Source organism: Struthio camelus, chromosome 13, assembly GCF_040807025.1.
Source record: "Struthio camelus isolate bStrCam1 chromosome 13, bStrCam1.hap1, whole genome shotgun sequence".
Classification (NCBI taxonomy): domain Eukaryota; kingdom Metazoa; phylum Chordata; class Aves; order Struthioniformes; family Struthionidae; genus Struthio; species Struthio camelus.
Window position 1 is genome coordinate 14,209,866 of NC_090954.1, and position 19,376 is coordinate 14,229,241.

General features: G+C 38.2%; 1 protein-coding gene across 3 annotated transcripts in view; it reads left to right on the forward strand.

Moving 5' to 3' along the window:
• TTC1 (tetratricopeptide repeat domain 1) overlaps positions 1-19,161 on the forward strand; it is a 35,905-nt gene extending 16,744 nt beyond the window's left edge. For all 3 annotated transcript variants that reach the window (XM_068960144.1, XM_009685604.2, XM_009685605.2), the window contains exons 5-8: positions 2,286-2,322; positions 4,077-4,225; positions 10,544-10,598; positions 18,517-19,161. In XM_068960144.1, the coding sequence (XP_068816245.1) occupies positions 2,286-2,322; positions 4,077-4,225; positions 10,544-10,598; positions 18,517-18,650 (375 nt within the window). In that variant the 3' untranslated portion in view covers positions 18,651-19,161. The remainder of the gene's footprint in view (positions 1-2,285; positions 2,323-4,076; positions 4,226-10,543; positions 10,599-18,516) is intronic.
• Positions 19,162-19,376: the final 215 nt, after the last annotated feature.

Sequence of the window (19,376 nt, forward strand, 5' to 3'; positions counted from 1 at the left end):
CAAAGGAATTAAGCTGTTTGCTTGGTCTGTCATGCTCCTAGTAGAAATGCTGGCACACTTAGTTTTACTGAGGAGAAATATGAAACTGAAAGTTTCAGTTGGAGCAGCTGTTCAAAAATCCTCTGCATTATGTTTAAAATGCTTTGATTTTTTTTTTCCATTCTGTTTGTTTTAACTAGATTCAAAGTCCATGTGGCAACAGCTGTCTTTAAGTGTGTTTAGTATATTCAGACCATGCAGTGATTGTTTAGATGTGCAGTTAGTCAGTGTTTTGCTAAAAAACTGGATAGTTGTATGCTTGTCTTCAGGTCATTGGCTGAAGCGTTTTGAGGCATAAACTGATGACTTAACTATGGCTTTATCAATTCAGTTAGCCTGCTTCCTTCACAGTTACTGTATAGCAGGACAGACCTATATAGTAGGACACTATCTCAACAGAATGAATACTGCTTTCTTTGTGTTTTGTATTCCCTGACCTGGGATAGGTGCCCAAATGTTACCAGAAGTAAGCGATACGCTTTAGGCAGCATGGAAGGCATGGAATACAAAATCTATCTGAACAGAAACTGAACAGTTTAACTTGTAAGCTAATAATGAATTTTAAAAAACAACAGTTGAAAGTTCTTGATATGTGAGGATTTCATTTTTATAAACAAGCTGTTAGACTGCCCTGTAACCAGAGGATGGGGAGGAGAACCTTTATGCCTCTTTCCACTTGCATAGCCTGTGGACATCCTGCTAGTGGACCTCAGCAGGAGCTAGGAGGACCTAGCAATAAGCATTCAGTGCAAGCATTCATATGCTTTTCAGGCATACAGGAGTGCTAGGGGTCTACATTTAGTTATTTGAGACACTTGTATAGCTTTTCTATCATGCTTATTAACATGCTTTCAAAACTATTTCTCTTCAGGCTATTAATATGGTGCGAAGTTACCTCTTCTTGCTAAAATAAAACAAAGAATTCAGGGGAAATGGCTGCTTAATGTTGCCTTTGCTTTTATGATTAGATTAAGAAAAGGGACAGTAGTTCCTATTCTCAGTTTACCTCCTGCAAAGTGAACTTCCTTACACTTTTACTTCAGTATCGAGACAGATGCAGCTCTGGAGCAATGTACCTTACAGCTGTATTTAGGTATAAATAAATAAATTCTGTGGTAGTGTTGAAGTATTCTTGCTCAGCTAGAATAATCTAACTCACTGTTGGGCTACTATCTGCTCTTATCTGAGCAGACTAAGAAAAATGGGATTCTGTAACAGCAGATGCTGAAACCTTTCAAATATGAAAGCTGTAAACTGAAAAACCTCCTGATAATCCAGATGTTAACTATTCCTTTCACTGGGAAACTAATCCAGTAGTTCCAAAGGAGACAAAGATGATAACAAAAATGTACACAAAGTAGTATAGCTCACCTGTGTAAATCAGTAGTATTTGATAGACTGATACATTGCTCTGAAAATAGAATATTACTAATAACATCATTACGTTTTCTTCTTTTATACCTGATGTACTCGTTTGCTTTGCACTGCACTAGAAGCTTGTCAGGCATTCTTCCGAGAGACTATTTTTGCTTTATGGACAAGAAAACTTTCCTTCCTGTGTAGAAAGGAAAGAACCCTTTACCCTTATCAGTACTACTTAGATCATCAATATAAGCACAGAACAGTTTTTCTGAGCTTTTTTTTTTTTCCCTTTAGTCCTTAGTTTGGATGAAGACAGGATCTGTGTCTCAGCTCTTTTGCATGTGTGGGATGGTGGTGGTTGTTGCAGTATAAATGGATTGGCTGAATTTCATCTTCATTGTCTAGGTGGTCAAAAACTTTGTCCCTACCACTTCTGGAAGTCTCTCGCATTGTCCCTTGTAGAGAAAGCTGTTATCAGTGCTAAAGGCAGTATCTGCTTTCAAAATACAGATGAGAGTTTACCCAGGAGTCTCGGTAACCAACTATTCCAATGCCTTAATTGACGAAGGTAGAAAGGCTGTAGTTCGGTTAAGCCAAGGCCTGCAGATGTGACTCAGCCTTTTGACTGTAGCTTGCTGCCAGCTGCTCAGCGCGGACTGGACTGATTAGCGGGGCAGCCGTGCAGTCTGAGCACTGGCAGCCTTCGCAGAGAGGAAGCGAATCACTAGTAAAGAACTCTGACCCAGAAGCAATGCTGTGAAGAGCCTTGATTAGATGAGCGTCCAAGTTTCTTGGAATGTCTGACAAACCTTTTTGTTTGAAATAGTAAATAATCGGTTTCTCAAGAAATATGACTTAAATATAACAACAATTTTGTGTTCTAGGACAAGACAGAGGCTGCCTTAAGTGACTGCAGCAAAGGTATGACTTTTTTCCTGTGTCCTACACTTGCGCCAGATCTTTCATACATAAATCATACCGCTTAGTGCCTTTCTGCAGAGTTGTAATTTCTGGCATAACAATCTTTATAAAGAATTTGTAGAAAAGTTACGGTGGAAGAGACCCCTGTGTCTAGGATGTATTTGTTTTGTAAAATGTCTATCAAGCTTTTGCTGTCTGAAATAATTTATTTTCTGTTCTCTTGTACCAATAAGACTGCTGTTTTTACTTTTTTTAATAGGAAAGTCCTTTTTTTATAGAAGATATTTCCTTACACCTGTTATTTTAAACCCTCTTCTACTTGCCACTTTGTCCCCTAGATCTTGTGTTTAATTCCAGATTATTACAAAGAATTGTGTGACTTCATGGAGTTAAAGGCATTATCAAGTCCTTTTTATGCAAGGCTTCTGCTTTGTCACAAGAGCTTATGCTCTCCGGTTCTTGTCCTGCTTAGTTTTGTCTCTGCAGCTTCTGGTGGAATCATTTCAGCTGTGCATTGCTTTATTGCTTCCACCCACTCAACCCATGCTTTGAATGTTTGTTAAACTCCCTTGACAGCTAGGAAAAAAGTCCAATTTACCAATCAGAAAACTAATCCAATGGCTGAGTGCCAGTACTGTTTGTACAGTAAATGAGTCTGTACGTGCTAAAAGTATTCTCAAAAGGTAGCAAATTCTAGCTGACCTTTGTCATTTTGGGGTTTTGCCTTGCTTTGGTGTTGGTGCATTTTGAAGAAACGCTTCTGCAGATTTTATAGCGGCAGAAAGGAAATCGGTCCACTTTCCAGCGCTGAGACTTAAACCGACCATCACTTGACGCTCCCCAGGGACTTGGCTTACAAACTGCAATGCAACACTTAAGAGCACAGCAGAGCAATTCACACTAACCTGCAATTTGCTGACTGTAGCATTGTCTTTGTCCTTCCTGAAGAAATAAACTAGCATGTTTAGCTAGAGAATCCTAGATTTAATTGTCCTGAGAACAATTTTAATAGTTTAGCAGTTATAAAATGGGCAGCCTTTCATACTGCCTCTTCCTATGATGAAAACTGGATGAAGAAATTCTTGAGAAATAACCATTAGCAAGTTACTGTTAAATTTAGCATTCAGTCCTGCACCAGTAAACACGGTCATGCCTGCCAAGGGAAGAAGGAGAGGATAAGCTTAAATTCAGTCAGTGTGCCTCTCTGCTAACTCATAGAGCTAATACAACCATTTATGGATTCCCAACTGGATTTTGACTGTTTGATAGCTACTGGAGTTCTCCTGAATTTACTGTACTTTCCTGGAGTTTGTCTCGGCTTGCTCTGGGATAAGCAGGGAAGTGCTTTCCCTGCCACAGCTCTCTTTAGGTATATCTAATTTTAGATATAGTTAATAATTTATCCTTACTATATATACAAAAGGTAGAAAAATATATCTTGTGCCCTGCAAGTTTCTGAAGCATCACTTCTAATCTCTGTATCTATATTATTGCAAAATTAAACACTCTTGTGCATTGTAAATCACTTTTATGTAGTGGCAGGTTACAGGCATTAAATCAAACAGGATCATTTGTATTAGGCTTTCACGTGCAGGTGCAAGATACGTCTTTCTGTGTTATGGCTTATATTTTAAGCTGCTACTCTGCTTGATTTTAAGCTGTGTTATGAAGATGATAACATTAATATGCACTATTGTGTAGTGGAGTGTAATAATGTTTCAAGTAAAATACTATGCTTTGTTTTTGTTTTCCAGCAGTGGAATTAGATCCTAACTATATTAGAGCTTTGCTGCGGAGAGCAGAACTATATGAAAAAACAGAAAAACTAGATGAAGCTCTGGAAGATTATAAAACAATCCTAGAAAAAGATCCATCAGTTCATCAAGCCAGAGAAGCTTGCATGGTAAGCTTTTTCAGCATACTCTGGGCTAACTTTAAAGCAAGGCCTTTTCTTTCCTAATGTAAATATTCAGTGCTGTTTATGCAAGCTGCTTCATAGGCAGCGCTGACAACTTTAGTTTTTGAAGTGAAAAAGTGTACTGGTTTTCTCTTCTGGTTTTATATAAGGAAGATTATATGAACTGACGCAACTTCCATGATCATTCTGAGGTCTATAAAGCTTAATTCTTTTTTTAAAACCTTTGCAAAATGTGTGTGAAAGTAAATATGCTGTTCTGAGCTGTTACATGTGGAATAACCCCTTCCACCCATCCACCCACCAAGTTTATTACTGAATGTGCTACAGTTCTTACTTTGTTCTACTTTGATTCTCCCCTAAGAATATCATGGAATTGTTTCAGTGCAATAACCTCTTTTAAAAAACTGAATTCCTTTCAGTACATGGTCTATTAAATAACATTCTGATAAAACTCTAACGACCTTAGACTTTGTGATTCTTGTTGTTGTTTGTATATACGCATGTGCTACAAATGTGACCTAGGCCAGAAGCATGAGATATTGACTGTTAGTCCTTGCTTGATCCCAACCACTGTTGCGTTTTAGCAGCCATCACTTCAAAGAAGAGGATCTGCAGTTTGGTGATCAGAATATGGGTACACTGTAATACAGTTCTTGCTAGCTATGTAACTGGTTAGTCTGTCTATCCTTCAGTAGGGTTATTTTTTCTGATTGGTGAATTTGCAGTCAAATACCTTTATAGCATAACTATGAGATAATTACTTTTCTGATGACTTGATTGTATAACTTTGGGGATGGCAAAGAAACAGGATTCTATCAAAGTTGGTAGCTATGTTTGAATTAACTGTAAGTCTACTTCAAAACCTTGGTGTTTATTTTTTGTTTCTTGATCTAGCTGTTTTCTCTTGTCTTTTTGCAATGCCTTGAGTGTATATTGGCAGCTTTGAACTGTTTTACTAACAGTGGCTCAAATCTGCTACTAATCTTTAAGAACTTAACCTCTCACTTGAACAAAATGGCACCTTGTGGTCACAAACGGCAGTGTCCTGATTCAACTACTTTGTTACCAAACAAAATGAGTTTTGCAGCTTAATATTGTGCTCCAATGTCCGCTTTCAATCAGTATTACAAATACATCAGGATTAAAGGTTTCTTGAGTAATCTTTGTCATATCTCTGTAAGTGTAAGAAAATGTTTTAAACGTTTCCTTGGGTTTTTGGATGAACAACTTGGATGAACAAAGGTAAACCCCTAGCACTTCCTGAACCCCCAATCTAATGTGTAAATAATCCCTACTCAATGGGGATTTAAAGTCACTGCCACAGCCTGTTGATTTGAGGTTTTAAGCAGCTCTTTGTGTAAAATACCAGCTGGAAGTGATTTTTCTAGTGGTATTTAGTATGTTAATACTTAATGTGAAAAATAACAGTGGATTTGACAAGTTCAGAGGGTCTTTCCACAAGGTCAGGGGTGACAGGAAGAGAGAGCTGTTCTGTGCAGAAAGCTCCTCTTAAAGGCTGCTTGCTGTTGTTGTTTTTGGGAACAGGTTGTAAATGCATATTGAAAGGATAAATGGGATAGAGATAAGGCCAGATAGCCTGTGGTTTTGAAGGAACGTGTTAATGAAATGTAGCCACTGTCAAGAATACAGTAGTGGCCATGTTCTGTCAAAGGGGGAGCTTCAGGTCATGGTGGGTAAATGGCTTAACAAGCCCTCCAGAGCCTGTAAAGAGCTGCCTATCCTCTGCAGGGAAAACAAAAACTAAACTGTCATTTATTTTCTTTTTAATGTAAATGGTTATAATTTTAAAACATAATGCTTAGTTGAGCACCTGAATCCATATGACAGCTTTTTTTTTTGAATTGGCTAAATTTTCAGAGGGCATGAGTGCTTGAAGTCCACCTTCCCATCAGTGAACCTGCAACATATTCTGCACCGTGGAAGAAACAAAAAAAATCATTTAGTTCACCCCTAGAATCTTCTCTTAAAGCATTTTGTATACGTAAATGCAGAAATCTGTTTGAAAGCCTTAGTTTTAATTGTTTTATTTCTCCGTTGGAGAAAATAAATCATTAGTATGGACTTCCCCCCTCTCCATAATACAGTGTTGTAGGTGTCAGATTAGAAACTGCTTTAATAGCATATTAGACAAGAAGCCTTGCCTGAAATTATTTCCTTTGGGACTGGATCAGTTACACTGGCAGAAAAATATTCTGCTTAACTGTGCAACTCCTAGTAGTGCTGCTAGTGCTAAGGGTGTGGTTTCACAAAACAGCTACGCTGATCCGCCTGCCGCTTCAGATGCTGCACGATTGCTTTCCTTGCCCTGGCGCTGGCGCTAGCCCTTGCCCGACCCTACCGGGACGGCTGGTTCTCTGTATTAATCTGGCAGACAACTAGCCCTGCCAAAAGGAAAAAATAGCAACGGGCAAAAAAGCCAGCAACCAAAAAGCCCCAAAGTGAATAGCTTTCTACTGCATTGGCTTTCTGGTGTCAGACAAGTCCTAGTGCAAGTGCCAGGGAGAAGGAAAGAACGTGGTCAAAGTGGTGCAGGAATTGGGGCCATCCCTTTCGGCAGCAGGCAGCGACAAGGTCAGTTTACTGTACTGTGAAACAACCCCCTGATGCTGGTTGCATGCATCTGGTTGAGAGCAGGGGAGCACTTTAGCACCTAGCTCTTGGCAGTGGCCTAGTAAATGACAGGCTTGTCAAACATCGTTACTGCATGGGTAGTGAATGTGATGGGCCTATCATAGTCTAGAAAAGTGCATTTGTGTTGGCCTCATTCAGCTGAGGCTGTCACTTAACTGATTCAGTAATTCAGCCAAGGAGCCTGCTGACATTTGTAAAGGAAATGTTAGGGTTTAGTTTTTGTAGCTTCCGGAATACAGCTTTGTATTCTGTAGTCCTTCATACTAGGCCTCTTTCTGGATCTAGTCTAATCTGGTCAGTTACTTGGTAAAATAATATTACTGTATAAGGGATGCATGCTCTTAGTGTGTTTTAGCAGCTCTTCATACAAACAACAGCTGTGAAGACCAGATGGATTGTATGAACCATCAGCCATCAACTCCACAGTTCAAGAGCAGTGTCAGTAGGTGGTGTGAAATGTAAGGGGTTTAAAATATAAGTTTTGACTGATTGGAAACCTCTATAGTTAGACCAGTTCTTCATACCTCTTGCAACACCACAATCCTCTTTCAGTGAGTATGCCTCCTCTCTTTAAGAATTTTACAAATAAGCCCTTGCTCAGGAACCAGCGAAGATTTGTGCTAGAAGAGAATGTTCTTCCTGGCCATCTTTCAAGAATGTTTTAGAATGATCAGTAATTTGTTCTTTTTTGTAGCTGGGAAGTGCAGTGGTTGACTGCTACATATATCTTTTGCTCCTTGGCCTCATTTTATTAGGCAGAGACTTTAGGCTCACATGCGGTGCAGAACACATTGTACAAAACGCCCTCAATTTACACCTCAATGGGATTTAGGGCGTTCTGCTCAGAGTTGCTCCTGTTCAATGTCAAGTTTCAGGGTAGAGGCAATCTTTGAAACTGAAGCTTAAATCTCCCCTCTTGAAGATTTGTTAATGAAATGCTGACGGACAGCTAGTTCTACATTCTTCTAAATATAAGGAAATTTCACAATAGAAAACAATCCAGCTATAATGTTAATGCCATGTATGTAATTAATTGGAATATGCAGGGGACTAAGAGGCTCTGCTTTATTTTAGTCTGAAGTCCACTCCCCTCTGCAGAAATAGTGTAGCACTTTTCCCCACCACCACCACTAAAAATAAAAATGATGCATCAAGAGTATGTGCAAATTAGCTTCATTTGTTAGAACCAGTCCTTCTTCCTGTATATAGAAAATATTTGGCATACTGCTTTACTGGATATAATAATTGTGTTAAACGACTCCTTAAAAAATCTTCACCATGCAATTTTCTCTGCTTTGGTTCTGATGTACCTGCTCTATAACTTCAGTACTGCTTATTTCAGGAGTTCAGCAGTAGTGTTTTGACTCTAAAGCCCCGTGTGGCACACTTTAATTACTTTTGACATCTTCAATGCCAAATTAAACAGTTTGAAATTAGTGTTTTGTGGCCAAATAATCCTTGTTGATGCTTTCTCAGAAAGTGTTTAATTATGTGATATCAATCTTTAGGCTTTGTTTTTAGCAGGTGTATAACAGCGTTATGTGAATTTTCACTTCTGCACAGCTTCTGAGGGACTGGCGAGCCAGATTAACAGTGTTAATTACCAAAAGAAGCTGTACTTTGAGAGGAGTGTCATAAACACAGGATAAATAGCTGTGCTTATAGACACCTTTTTATAGATAACTAACCTTGCAAGTATTTTTAGGGGGTGAGAAATAGTGAGTCTTCAGAATCTCAATATTCAGATGGATGAAATATGGACTATGTTTCAGATGTAGTATTTGTGCCTTCATTTCCTGCTAAAGCCTAATGTCCACATGCAAGAGAGACGCTGTGTATGCCGAACAGATCCAAGATTCAGCAAGTCTCGCAGCCACAACCTAAACTGAAGTTAGCGCCTGGGGACATCCACGCATGTTTTCATGCAGCCAGCTCAGGTCCAGATCTCACCCAACTTAATAAGCCCCTCTGGGTCAGCAGAAGTCAGATGGGGTCTGACTGGGCTAATTAGATCTGGCTCACTGGTGATGCTACCAGGCCTGGGCTGGTTTCATCCGTGTGTCTCTGCATTATATTCTTTAGTATTCATTTATCTGTCTTTCTGGGGTATACTGCTTCTCATCCCCATTACTGCAGAAAATGGACTGTATTTGCCTATCTTCACCGGTACATACTGCTTTGAAAAGAAAGAATAATCAGGCTGCCTTGTCAAGGGGCTTTTTCTTCAGGTGAACATCTTATTTCACTGTAGCAATATCATCAGAATGACAAACCCATACATGATGACTGGAGCTATAAATTACAGGAAGGAACAAGATCAGGAAATTGAGTTCTTTAACTGTGTTCAGAAGCCAATTATCACAAGGGAAGCGTATGAGGAGTGAATTCCACACCTGTTACCACAGTCAGCAACTGTAATTAATTTACTGATAGCACCATTACAGCAGATCTGTCTCATTTGCTCTGACCTCCACAAGAAGAGAGCATAGTTTCAACTATAATTGCATCCTCAAATGGCAGGATTATATGGTGATAAGCGCAGCCTAAAAACTTGAAATAGTTACTTCTGAAAGTATGAAAAAGACGTATAAAAAGTGACTGTCATTCATGCTATATTCTGTTTCCATACTGAATTTAACTGATATAAACTGCCACATAATTTAAATGATGCAATGCTAACTTTAGTTGTAGTGAATATAAAATTCTAATTAAAAATGGTCATAGCATTAATTTAGCAAAACCCCATTACTGTGTAAAGATGGAAGATGAGTCACAGCTGGTTTAGGCATAAATGGGAATCTGTAATTATTAGGAATGCACAGACCATGCAGTTACTTCATGCTCATTAGAAGCATTTGCTAGCTTTTTATTTGTGATGATGATACAACAGGTCTTAACACTGCTGCCAGTTCTAAAGAGGAAAAAAAACGAGTGTTACTGAACTGTTACTTGGAGTACCTTGCTCAAGATTAACTGCTGGACTTGCCTTTGTACAATGAAAATTGCCAGATCAAGGCCCTCGTTTGTAATACCCTCTCCTCTTTAGAAGCATGCTATATATTGCATAATAAGATGCTGCTCATTAAACTGTCCTGAAGTTCATGGACAACTAATTCATTGAAGTTCTGATAAAATATTCATATTTACACCTTTCTTCATCTTTTCATAATACACATTTCCTTGAAGTGTCATGCCAGCAAGAGCTGAATTCATGGCTGTGTCCCTCCATACACCTCTCTGTTTATGTTCAGAAGTCAAATGTTGTGCTTGCGAGTTCCTCCAGTCTCTCTTACCAAATTAAATGCACGCAGCCCTGGAGATAGGGCTAAAAATACACTTTAATTCTAAGTCTCTTAAATTCCATAAACTTGTCAATTAAAATACCAGGCGAACAAATCAGATTTGTTTTTCAGCAGTAAAAATGTATGCTTATATGAAACCTGCACTTACAAATTATAACTTACTGTTTATGTGAACTGATGCAATAGGGTGAATATAGGTTTCCCAAATAAGATGAAAGGGTCTGTTTGACACACAGATTTCTTTTAAGCCATGAACAGTGCATCATGGGTATGCAAATCACATAAGTTTAACCCACAGTATTGTTCAAAGCATGCATCTGATTCCAATTTTTCTTCTCGCTTCCCACAGCGATTACCTAGACAAATTGAAGAGCGGAACGAAAAATTAAAGAAAGAAATGTTAGGTGAGTAGCTTTTACATATAAATTGCTTCCATAATAATCTTAATAGTCAACTAGGAAAATAAAAATGCATGACTACACAGATCTCTCATATAAAACTTAAAGAAGGTAAGTCTTAAAGGAAATGCTTGTACTGTATTAAACAAAATTTTATAGTTCTGTGTTGCTTAATTTTACCGATAGTAAATTGTAGTTCGTTAATGCTCTCTTACTGAGAGGCATTAACTATTAGTTAAATTTAAAGAAAAGTACTCAAACTTTCTAAAAATGATTTAATTTTGATGCATGAAAAAGAGGGGAAAGAACAGTTTGAAACAGAACTACTATGTCTTCATTCTTTCCTGTCCTGCAAGTAAACCTTTAAAAGAAACATTCCCCTTTTTAAAAAAAAAAAAAGTCAAAGACAGGGTTTTCATCAAACTTTTGCCTGAAAGATGTCAGCCATATTTGATCTTACACAGCTGTATTTGACTTTGTATCTGAAGAAATAAATTTGGTTCTTTATGTAGCATTTTCCACCAATAGACTTCCAAGTCTTCATATTTATTTTGTTTTCTGTAGTGTCTCAATTTTGTGTGGAGGCTGAAGCAGACCTACCTAGTGTTGCAAACAGGCCTTAGGCATTGCTGGGAATAGAATCAGATCTCCCGACTACATTGTTCATTTTCTGGTTCATTTTGACTTTTACAATTCTGTACCAAAGGATACTGTGACTGAAATGGTTTATAGGAAACGGAATTTAATTAATATAACCCATTTGAATGCATGCCCCCCACATCATTGTGTTGTATGGTATTGCTTGGATAGTATCTGAAGTGGAGTGATGTATTTCAAAAGGTTAACTATTTAGAGCAGATTGCCCAAGCAAGATTGGTTTTCACATGTAATATTAGTAAGAATAAAGCACTTCCTTGCACGAGTCCCAGGTTCATGGATAAACTAAGTATTTGTAATAGTTTGGGGGAGAACCTACCCCCTCCAAAAAAAAAAAAAAAGTACAAGTAACTTTTACCAACATTGCCTATTGCCTCCTAGTTAGAAGGATTTGTGCTTTCTTTTAGGTTCAGATAGAGCATAAGCCATCCAGACATAATGGTGCTTTTTAAAATCAGTTTTTATTTCTTCATATCTTTTCATTTGTATTGCTTAGAAAATCCACACAACAGAGCAAGGACAAATGACTGTATTACCTTAAAAAAAGAAACTGACTGTACCTGTCCTATTTCAGAAATAACTTGCGGCAGTTATCAGTTTGCTAATTCTAGGTGTGACAAGTAGTGGCTGAAATACTATTTTAAGATGAGTAGGTTTGAAGGTTTGGGATGGGAAAGGGGAAGAAGGTGTTTTTGGAGACTCAGGTTAAATAAACGCAGTGTCTTTCGGACTGCAACACTAATTCTTAAACTACTTCTGCTGACGTCAATGTTTTTCTTTAATTGAATGTTTTTCTTGTAGTGCAGTGAGTCTGATTTGCTGTTTTCTACCTAATGTGCCCTGGTAAATTTAAGTAAAGTTGCAGTAAGGCTTTCTAGAGCTGCTGTCGGGAGCTACTTAGAACAAGCCAGTGGTAAATAAGATTGCATGATGGGAGTATAAATAAATGGCAGGTGCAGAAAACTGTTGGAAGGCCCATGCCCATTTGTAGGAGACAAGATTGAGTTCAACACTGAGTAATATAACAGCAGTTCTTGAAATTCTTTCAATTCTCCCTTTGTACTATTGTTATCAATGTCTAAACGACCTCACTAATCACAAGGGACTATACTGAAACAATAAACCTAGCGTTATAAACTATAATTACAACCCAATTCTAGATTGCTATTTTTTGCCTAGATTTTCAATTAGATCTGATCTTTTTAAAAGCTATTAAAGCAGAGGCAGTTAGGATTTCCGGTTTGGTCTGGTCTCCTGGAGAACCAGCTCAGGCTTCCTCTCTGCTGGGATTCTAGAGAGGGGAATCCCTTCTCCAAAATCCCTTCTCAATGATGGTAAGTATGTGCAAAGAGACACACTGATGTAAACAGCCAGGACAACCAGAGTAAGAGTGAGGGTAATACAGCATCTCACCCTATGTGTATCCTTGACTCTTGTGTGTGACAGGATTCACAAACTGTCACATCTGTTGTCAACGTTATATGATGTCATTTGGCTGGGTTATGTTTTATTCTTAGCTGTGCTTTCAATCACTAGTATAACACACAAAATTGAGGAATTTTTCAGTAATACATTCTCTTAACAGAACACTTGAAATTAAATTTGGAATATGGTGGTAACCAGACTTATTTTTTAAGTGTTATTAAATTCTCTGTATCCTGCCTGCAAGAGAGGAAATAGTGACATCATGGGTCTAATGATGCAGGCCTGGGAGGGAAATACTTCCCAAGCTTTTCAAAATGCTGCTGTTCTACAGGAGGTCAGAGACAGACTGTTAAAATTGCAGGCTAGCTGGGAGTCCTGGAAGGAGTGAAAGACGACAGTTTCTTGCTGTACGGTGTTATTCGTTCTAAGCTGCTTCAACTTTTCTTTTTCAAGGACTCTGTCAATGGCATTTACCCACTGAGTGCTGTGTCAGAATAGACAATTGCTTGCTGTAATCTGTTAGGAGATCATCTGACTATTGGTAAACAGTGCCAGGTATGCAAGCGTTCCTCTGCTTTCTCCCAGGGAAGCCAGCTCCGGTGCCTGGGCTGTACCCCAGGTTTCCTGGTTCCCGGAGAGCGAGTTGGACACATCCAATAGTTCCAGGCAGAGCCAGGCCTGCTCCAGGAGCACTAGCACTAAGCACATGAAATTAATAACATCTTTCAGAAAGAGTGTCACACTTCATGCTTTGGCTTCTTTGAAGTTTGGGATTGCATTGAATTCCTATTTTAGTCAATAAATCAGCCAGTAACATTGTTTTTCTAGGCTTTTATCCTTTCAACTAAAAATAAGCACTAGTATACCCGGTTAAATAACCTGTCATGAAATTAGAACTGTGTACAAAAAAAACTTTAACAAAAAAGTGCCTCTTCTTCCTTCTCCAAATGTTTCCTGTTTTCCTGTGCTACAGCTTGTTATCACATAGTTTGTAACAAACTGAAACCACAACTTCTTAAGTGATTGTGTGTAAACCAGAGTATATATTCTTGGCTGGATTTTTCTTCCAGACTAACTATGAATTCTTGCATGCAAGTGGTAGTGCATGTGATTAATGAAGTTGATGCCTTTTTTTTTTTTTAAAGTATGTTTTATTGCCAAACTAAGCTCACTTCTGCAGTGTATTCTGCAAAGGTTTAACTTTTCCAAAGCTGGTGTTGGCATTTAAGTTATTTTCATTTTTTCCATTCAGTCTTTGCAGGTGAGTGCTGCCACTGGTCAGTGAAGTGTGCTCAGTAGCACCTAACCTCAGTTTATTGGAGTTTCACAACGCAGTGAAACCTTAATTTAAAAAATGTGCTATAAAAGTAGTTTTTAAATTCATGTAGCTCTTTCCCTTTATGCTCTCACAACGTGAGCATCCTCTGCCTCAGTAATTGCCCAGATGTGAACCCACACTGACCGTTTTGGATGTTTTTTGTCTTCTTACTTTAAAGCTGAAGATTTCCAGCTATTGTGCAACAAGCTAGTCTTGTTTAGAAAAACTATCACTTTTATAATAACTAGGACCAGCTCCTTCGGGAAGAGCTTGTGAGAAGAGGGAAAATTTGGAATTTAGTTTTAGAAAGGTTTAGTTGCCTGTCATTTGACAGCAGTAGTGTTTTCTGCATGGCTGCATACAAGCTAAGTATATTAGTTATTTAAAAAAAAAAAAGGTATGGAACATATGCCATCTATGTAACTCAGCTTATACACATGGAATTCATCAAATCCAGTTGAAAACTATTAGGACTTTCAACTTAAGTTATAAATGAGTGCATTCCAGAAAATAGTAACATGTATGTGATTAATGGGAATAACAGGAAGGTCTATCAGAACTCATCACCTAGGCCTTTCTATCAATATGAGCTTTTTCCAGCTACTTGAGATCAGCAAACATATTTACTAGGCTTAGTGCCTACAGAATAAGGGGTTTCTTTCTTTTATTTATATATATTATATATCCTGAAGGCCATGCTGTATTTGAAATTAAGAGGCAATTCTTGATACTGTATGTAGGGAAAATTGAGGTCACTTGAAATAGTGTAAACAAGAACTGCTACGGTTGCTTTTAGTTCAGACCTTACCTAAAATTTAGGGAAGGGTAGATGATTTGTCCTGGCTCTTTCAGTTACTTCAGAAATGTTGCTGGAAATAGTTAGTTGTCCAGAGATGAAACCTCATAAAGCTTTGTATTCAGCATACACAGTACCTAGCTATTCAACTTCTAAGCAACACATTAACGCTAGCAACTATACTAGAAAAATTACAAAAAAGGAATCCATTTTGGCTATTTCATTACAAGGAAATAGTGAGAAATCTTGTTTATCTCCCTTTTGCCACAGGAAGTTTAGGTGAACAATGAAACGCACAGACTTCTGAGCCCTATATTAATTTTACCAGTTAGCTTTCCTGTTAACCTCTGAATATTGTTTTGATGAGTAAACTTGTTATGTTGGAGTGCCAGGTGAAAAGTAGACATGTGCTTTGAAATACCGAGAACATCAAGGTCTATCAAAATACTGCCTCAAAGAGGAGACTGACACTGCTGCAGGACAAACGCGTGTCTGACTGCTGAGGACGCTGGAGCTGAGTCACAGCTCCACAAGCTTGCTCCCCCCACTGCCCTTCAAGTGCAATCTCTCTTACAAGAGAGCTTTGCTTTTTTGAGGGGGGGGGAGGAGGAGGAGGAGTGGACTACACTACAAATCTTAATTTAGGGATGAAAGGAGAGTAGGGGAAGAGGAAATAGTGCTTCCCTACAATGATGGGTTTATGTGCTCTAAGCAGCAGGAGCAGTGCTTTGGGCTCTTGTTCTTCTAAAAGGCAAGGCTTTCTTCAGCTTCATTAACAATTTAATAAATGTGGCTGCACCAAAAGACATTGCTGTACATGGATTTAAATGACTGAATAGGAAGGTGACCTATGACTGTATGTTTAATTATTCAGTCAAAGCTTGGGTGAGATGAAGAATTTAGTGTTAAATATAACATATAGCCTTTAGCCTCCCCCGAAGAACTAGCCTAGCTACAAGGAAGAATAGCAAGATAATAGTTCAGTGTTTATTGGCTATAGTATGACCGGAAAGGAGCCATCATACTAACTTTGATTAGAAAAGACCTTTCACTGTTTCCTGAAACAGGCAAACTCGTCTGCCTGCTCCTGAGCCAGCTGCAATGCTCAGATTACTTGTAAACCGTTTACAACTGGCTCTAGGAATGCCAGACTACGCCAGGATTCTTCCACTAGTAGACAAAGACGCATCTCACCCCAACACTTGAAGCTAAGCAATGACCAATCGTTTGTCCAAAAGTACATAGCAACTATTCATCGCAGTGACAGAAACACTCTGAAGAACTTTACAGTTCTATAACCAAAATGTTTTTAGGATGCAGTGTAAAAATTATCACCTTAGCTTAATATTTCATTTCTCTTAAATATGATATAGCTTAAATAAGACAGGTACAACAAGGCTGAGCTGCTCCCTGGAATGACCTTGGCCATGTCACCTGACCACCTCATCTGTTAATCCAAACAAGAAAAAAAAACAAATAAAAATACTGTTCCACCAACTGATTGTTTTTGTAGACTAAGGTGGTTTTTTGTTTGTTTGCTTGTCCTGCATAAAACTGCAAAACTTCCATTTTGATCCCTAAAGACTAGTCTTGCTTTAAAATAATTACATCAATCTCTGAAAGATAGCCAGTTGTGAACCAGCACTTTGACACAAGCTCTTAATTACTTTGGCATATTTAGGAGTAGGGTAGTAATGATGATTGGTTTCTTTATGCAGTTTTGAATTTTTCTTTAGATGAAAATGATTGCATTTTTCTCTCAGCTGTCTTTGTGAATTTTCTGTGAATCTGTATTCAAAAAAGCTGCCCTTGCCCTAATTAAATCTTGCAAAGGTGATTGAAATGATGGTATATTTTGGTTTATTGTGGTGATGTTCAAGTCAAGTTAAACTGTTGCCAAATAGTATGCCCCTTATCTCTTAAATCAATTGGATATGTTAAGACTTGGATACGATTTCTTTTCTGAGCATGGTCACAGGCCTGCACTGTCATGCAAGGCAAATCACTTGATTCCTTAGTACCATTAGTATAGCAAAAAAATTGCTTGTCCCTTTTTGTAAAGGACTTGTGTAGGACTTTACTCCTTATGTTTCTGTACTTCTACATCATTATTGTGAAGTTATTGCTTCAGTATGGCTTAGCAACAAAGCCTTAATCAAATTCTGAGTGTTCTGTGTGTTGTAGTGAGGAAATCTAGTAAACGGCAATAGCGATGATGCTGGGCAAAAACAGGGAGTTTCAAGGGAGAACGTCTTGGATGTTTTTAAAAAAAAAAAAAAAAAAAAACCTTACCAAAAGAGAAGAAACTACATATAGTAGGAGTTCATATTAGTTTGCAGTTAGAATCTAATATGTCAAATGTGGCTGCTCTTTGAATGTATTCAGGGAGTTTAGAAATAAAGGAACAGATGACTAAAATAACCTAGAACAATGTTTTTCATAACTGAGATGGTCTACAGAAAACATATATAGAAGTAGGAATAGGTGTGGCATTTGCACATTTCTTAGTTATGTGACTAACTGGTCTTCTGCTGTGGCAGCTATTGTCGCTCTTCCTCCTCTGTGTGCACACAGCTCCCTACAAAACAAAATCTGTTGTCTTGAAGATTTAGTAATAGCAGAAGACTTTCTGGAAGATGGTATGTAGCCTGTGGATGCAAACCTAGGGTTGGCTTCAACTTGTACAAATTTATCTTCTTTGTTCGGTGGGTAATTAGTCTACAATTCTGCAAAGTCAGAAAGAAAATAACGTTTTTCTTTGAAAACCAACCATCTTCCTTCATCTTTGGCCTGTCATGTCAGCAGCTCAGCTAGCCAGTGTTTAGCCAACACTGAAGCTTCTTGTTCAATTTCTTGTTTAGCGCAACCTCTGCTTCTTGTTTAATCTCATGCATTTTATCTATTCTGTTTATCTACTCTATCATCTTTGTATAGATAAGTGTGGAGAATGGTTGCTTAGAGCTCTTAACAGTGATACATTAACTAGAGAGCTGTAGTTTTGAAGGTGAATTCATGACATCATGTCTTTAAACATGTGCCAAGTTTTTTGCAAGCAAAATGGCTATGAAGTTACTGTATGCTTCAAATGTAACTGCAGGTGCAAATGTATTTGCATGGAAGAATTGGTTTTATTTTTCTTTATATCATATACATATGTATAAAGTAGTTCTTAATAATTACAAACAAGCAGAGTTTGAAGCTTGTCTATCTCTGTTTCTTTTGGAAGTCTAGGAAACTGGGCAGTTATAATATACCTGAATGTTTACAGAGCTGTAGCTACACTGAAAACAGCAGGACCAGAAAACTTTGTGTTTGAAAATTGAGTGGTGGCAGTTATCAGAGGTTAAATTCAGGCTTAAGCACAGGGGAGAGCAATGCCTTGTTATGAGTTGTTAAACTCGTGACAAAAGCCTATGATTGAGGAAATCACTTCTAGGTGGCCACAACCCCTGGGTCTGCTGTCTCTTGAGTCTTCATCAGGGCTGCCTGATAGACCATTCAGAATTGGTGAAGTGATCCAACTCCAAAGTTAACAAATAACAAAGCGACTATATGACAACTGGAATTTTTTTTTCAAATTCACTTGAGAGCCTGAATGTTTAACAAACTGGAGACACATCTACAGCACTTACCTTAACCTTGTGCAGTTGGACTGTGTAGTCAGGCGTAATGCAATGGGTGTTTTCCCTTTTGTTTATTACTTACACATTATTTTTCTTTCATTGTAGGCAAACTGAAGGATCTTGGGAATTTGGTTCTCCGCCCATTTGGCCTATCAACAGAAAATTTCCAGATAAAACAGGATTCATCGACTGGTTCATACTCCATTAATTTTGTTCAAAATCCCAACAACAACAGATAACATGAATTCGGTCTAGTTCTGCTGGCTTTCAGGCTTTATGACCAGGTGCTTGCATGTACCAATGAAAGGATTCTGCAAACATTTATCACTCTATCCAAGCAAAGATAGACTGGAGCATATACATTTCCCTGCTTGTGAAATTATTTACATCGTGGATGTAAGGCAAGTCATTTGACTTCTCTTAGTGATAACTTGGTGTCCAGTGTGGGGTGTTTTTTTATTTATTAATTTTTTCCCCCCTGTTGTGGTGTTTGGCTTGCCTGACAGCCAGGTTTCTTCCTTGGCTTATTCAATGCTGGCAACAAAATTCTAGCAAGCGATTCAGTTAAATCAAAATGCCCACATACCGTAGCCAAATACAAAGCATAATGGTGTCTTAGGGAATTAATGAGTCTAGCAGAAGCACTTCTTCACACTCAGCAGGTGAATATTACTGACAGTATGCATGCAAGCAAGCTGACCTCTTCTGTGGAATAATCTTTCTTTGTAATAAAGGCTTGATATTTCTGTTGGTTTGGTTTGTGAAGTTCTTGCCTCATACAAATCCTTCCTCTAGTGCCACTGTTAAAAATGCTTATAACCACCCACAAAAAACAAATCTGCAAGATGCTATTTTGAGTCAGTTGGGTGGGTTTTTTTCTTATTTATAGCAATATCAGTAAATCAACCTTGGGGCTGCCCTTATACCAGAGTTTTTCTATTTTTTATCAATTTTTCTGAAGATGA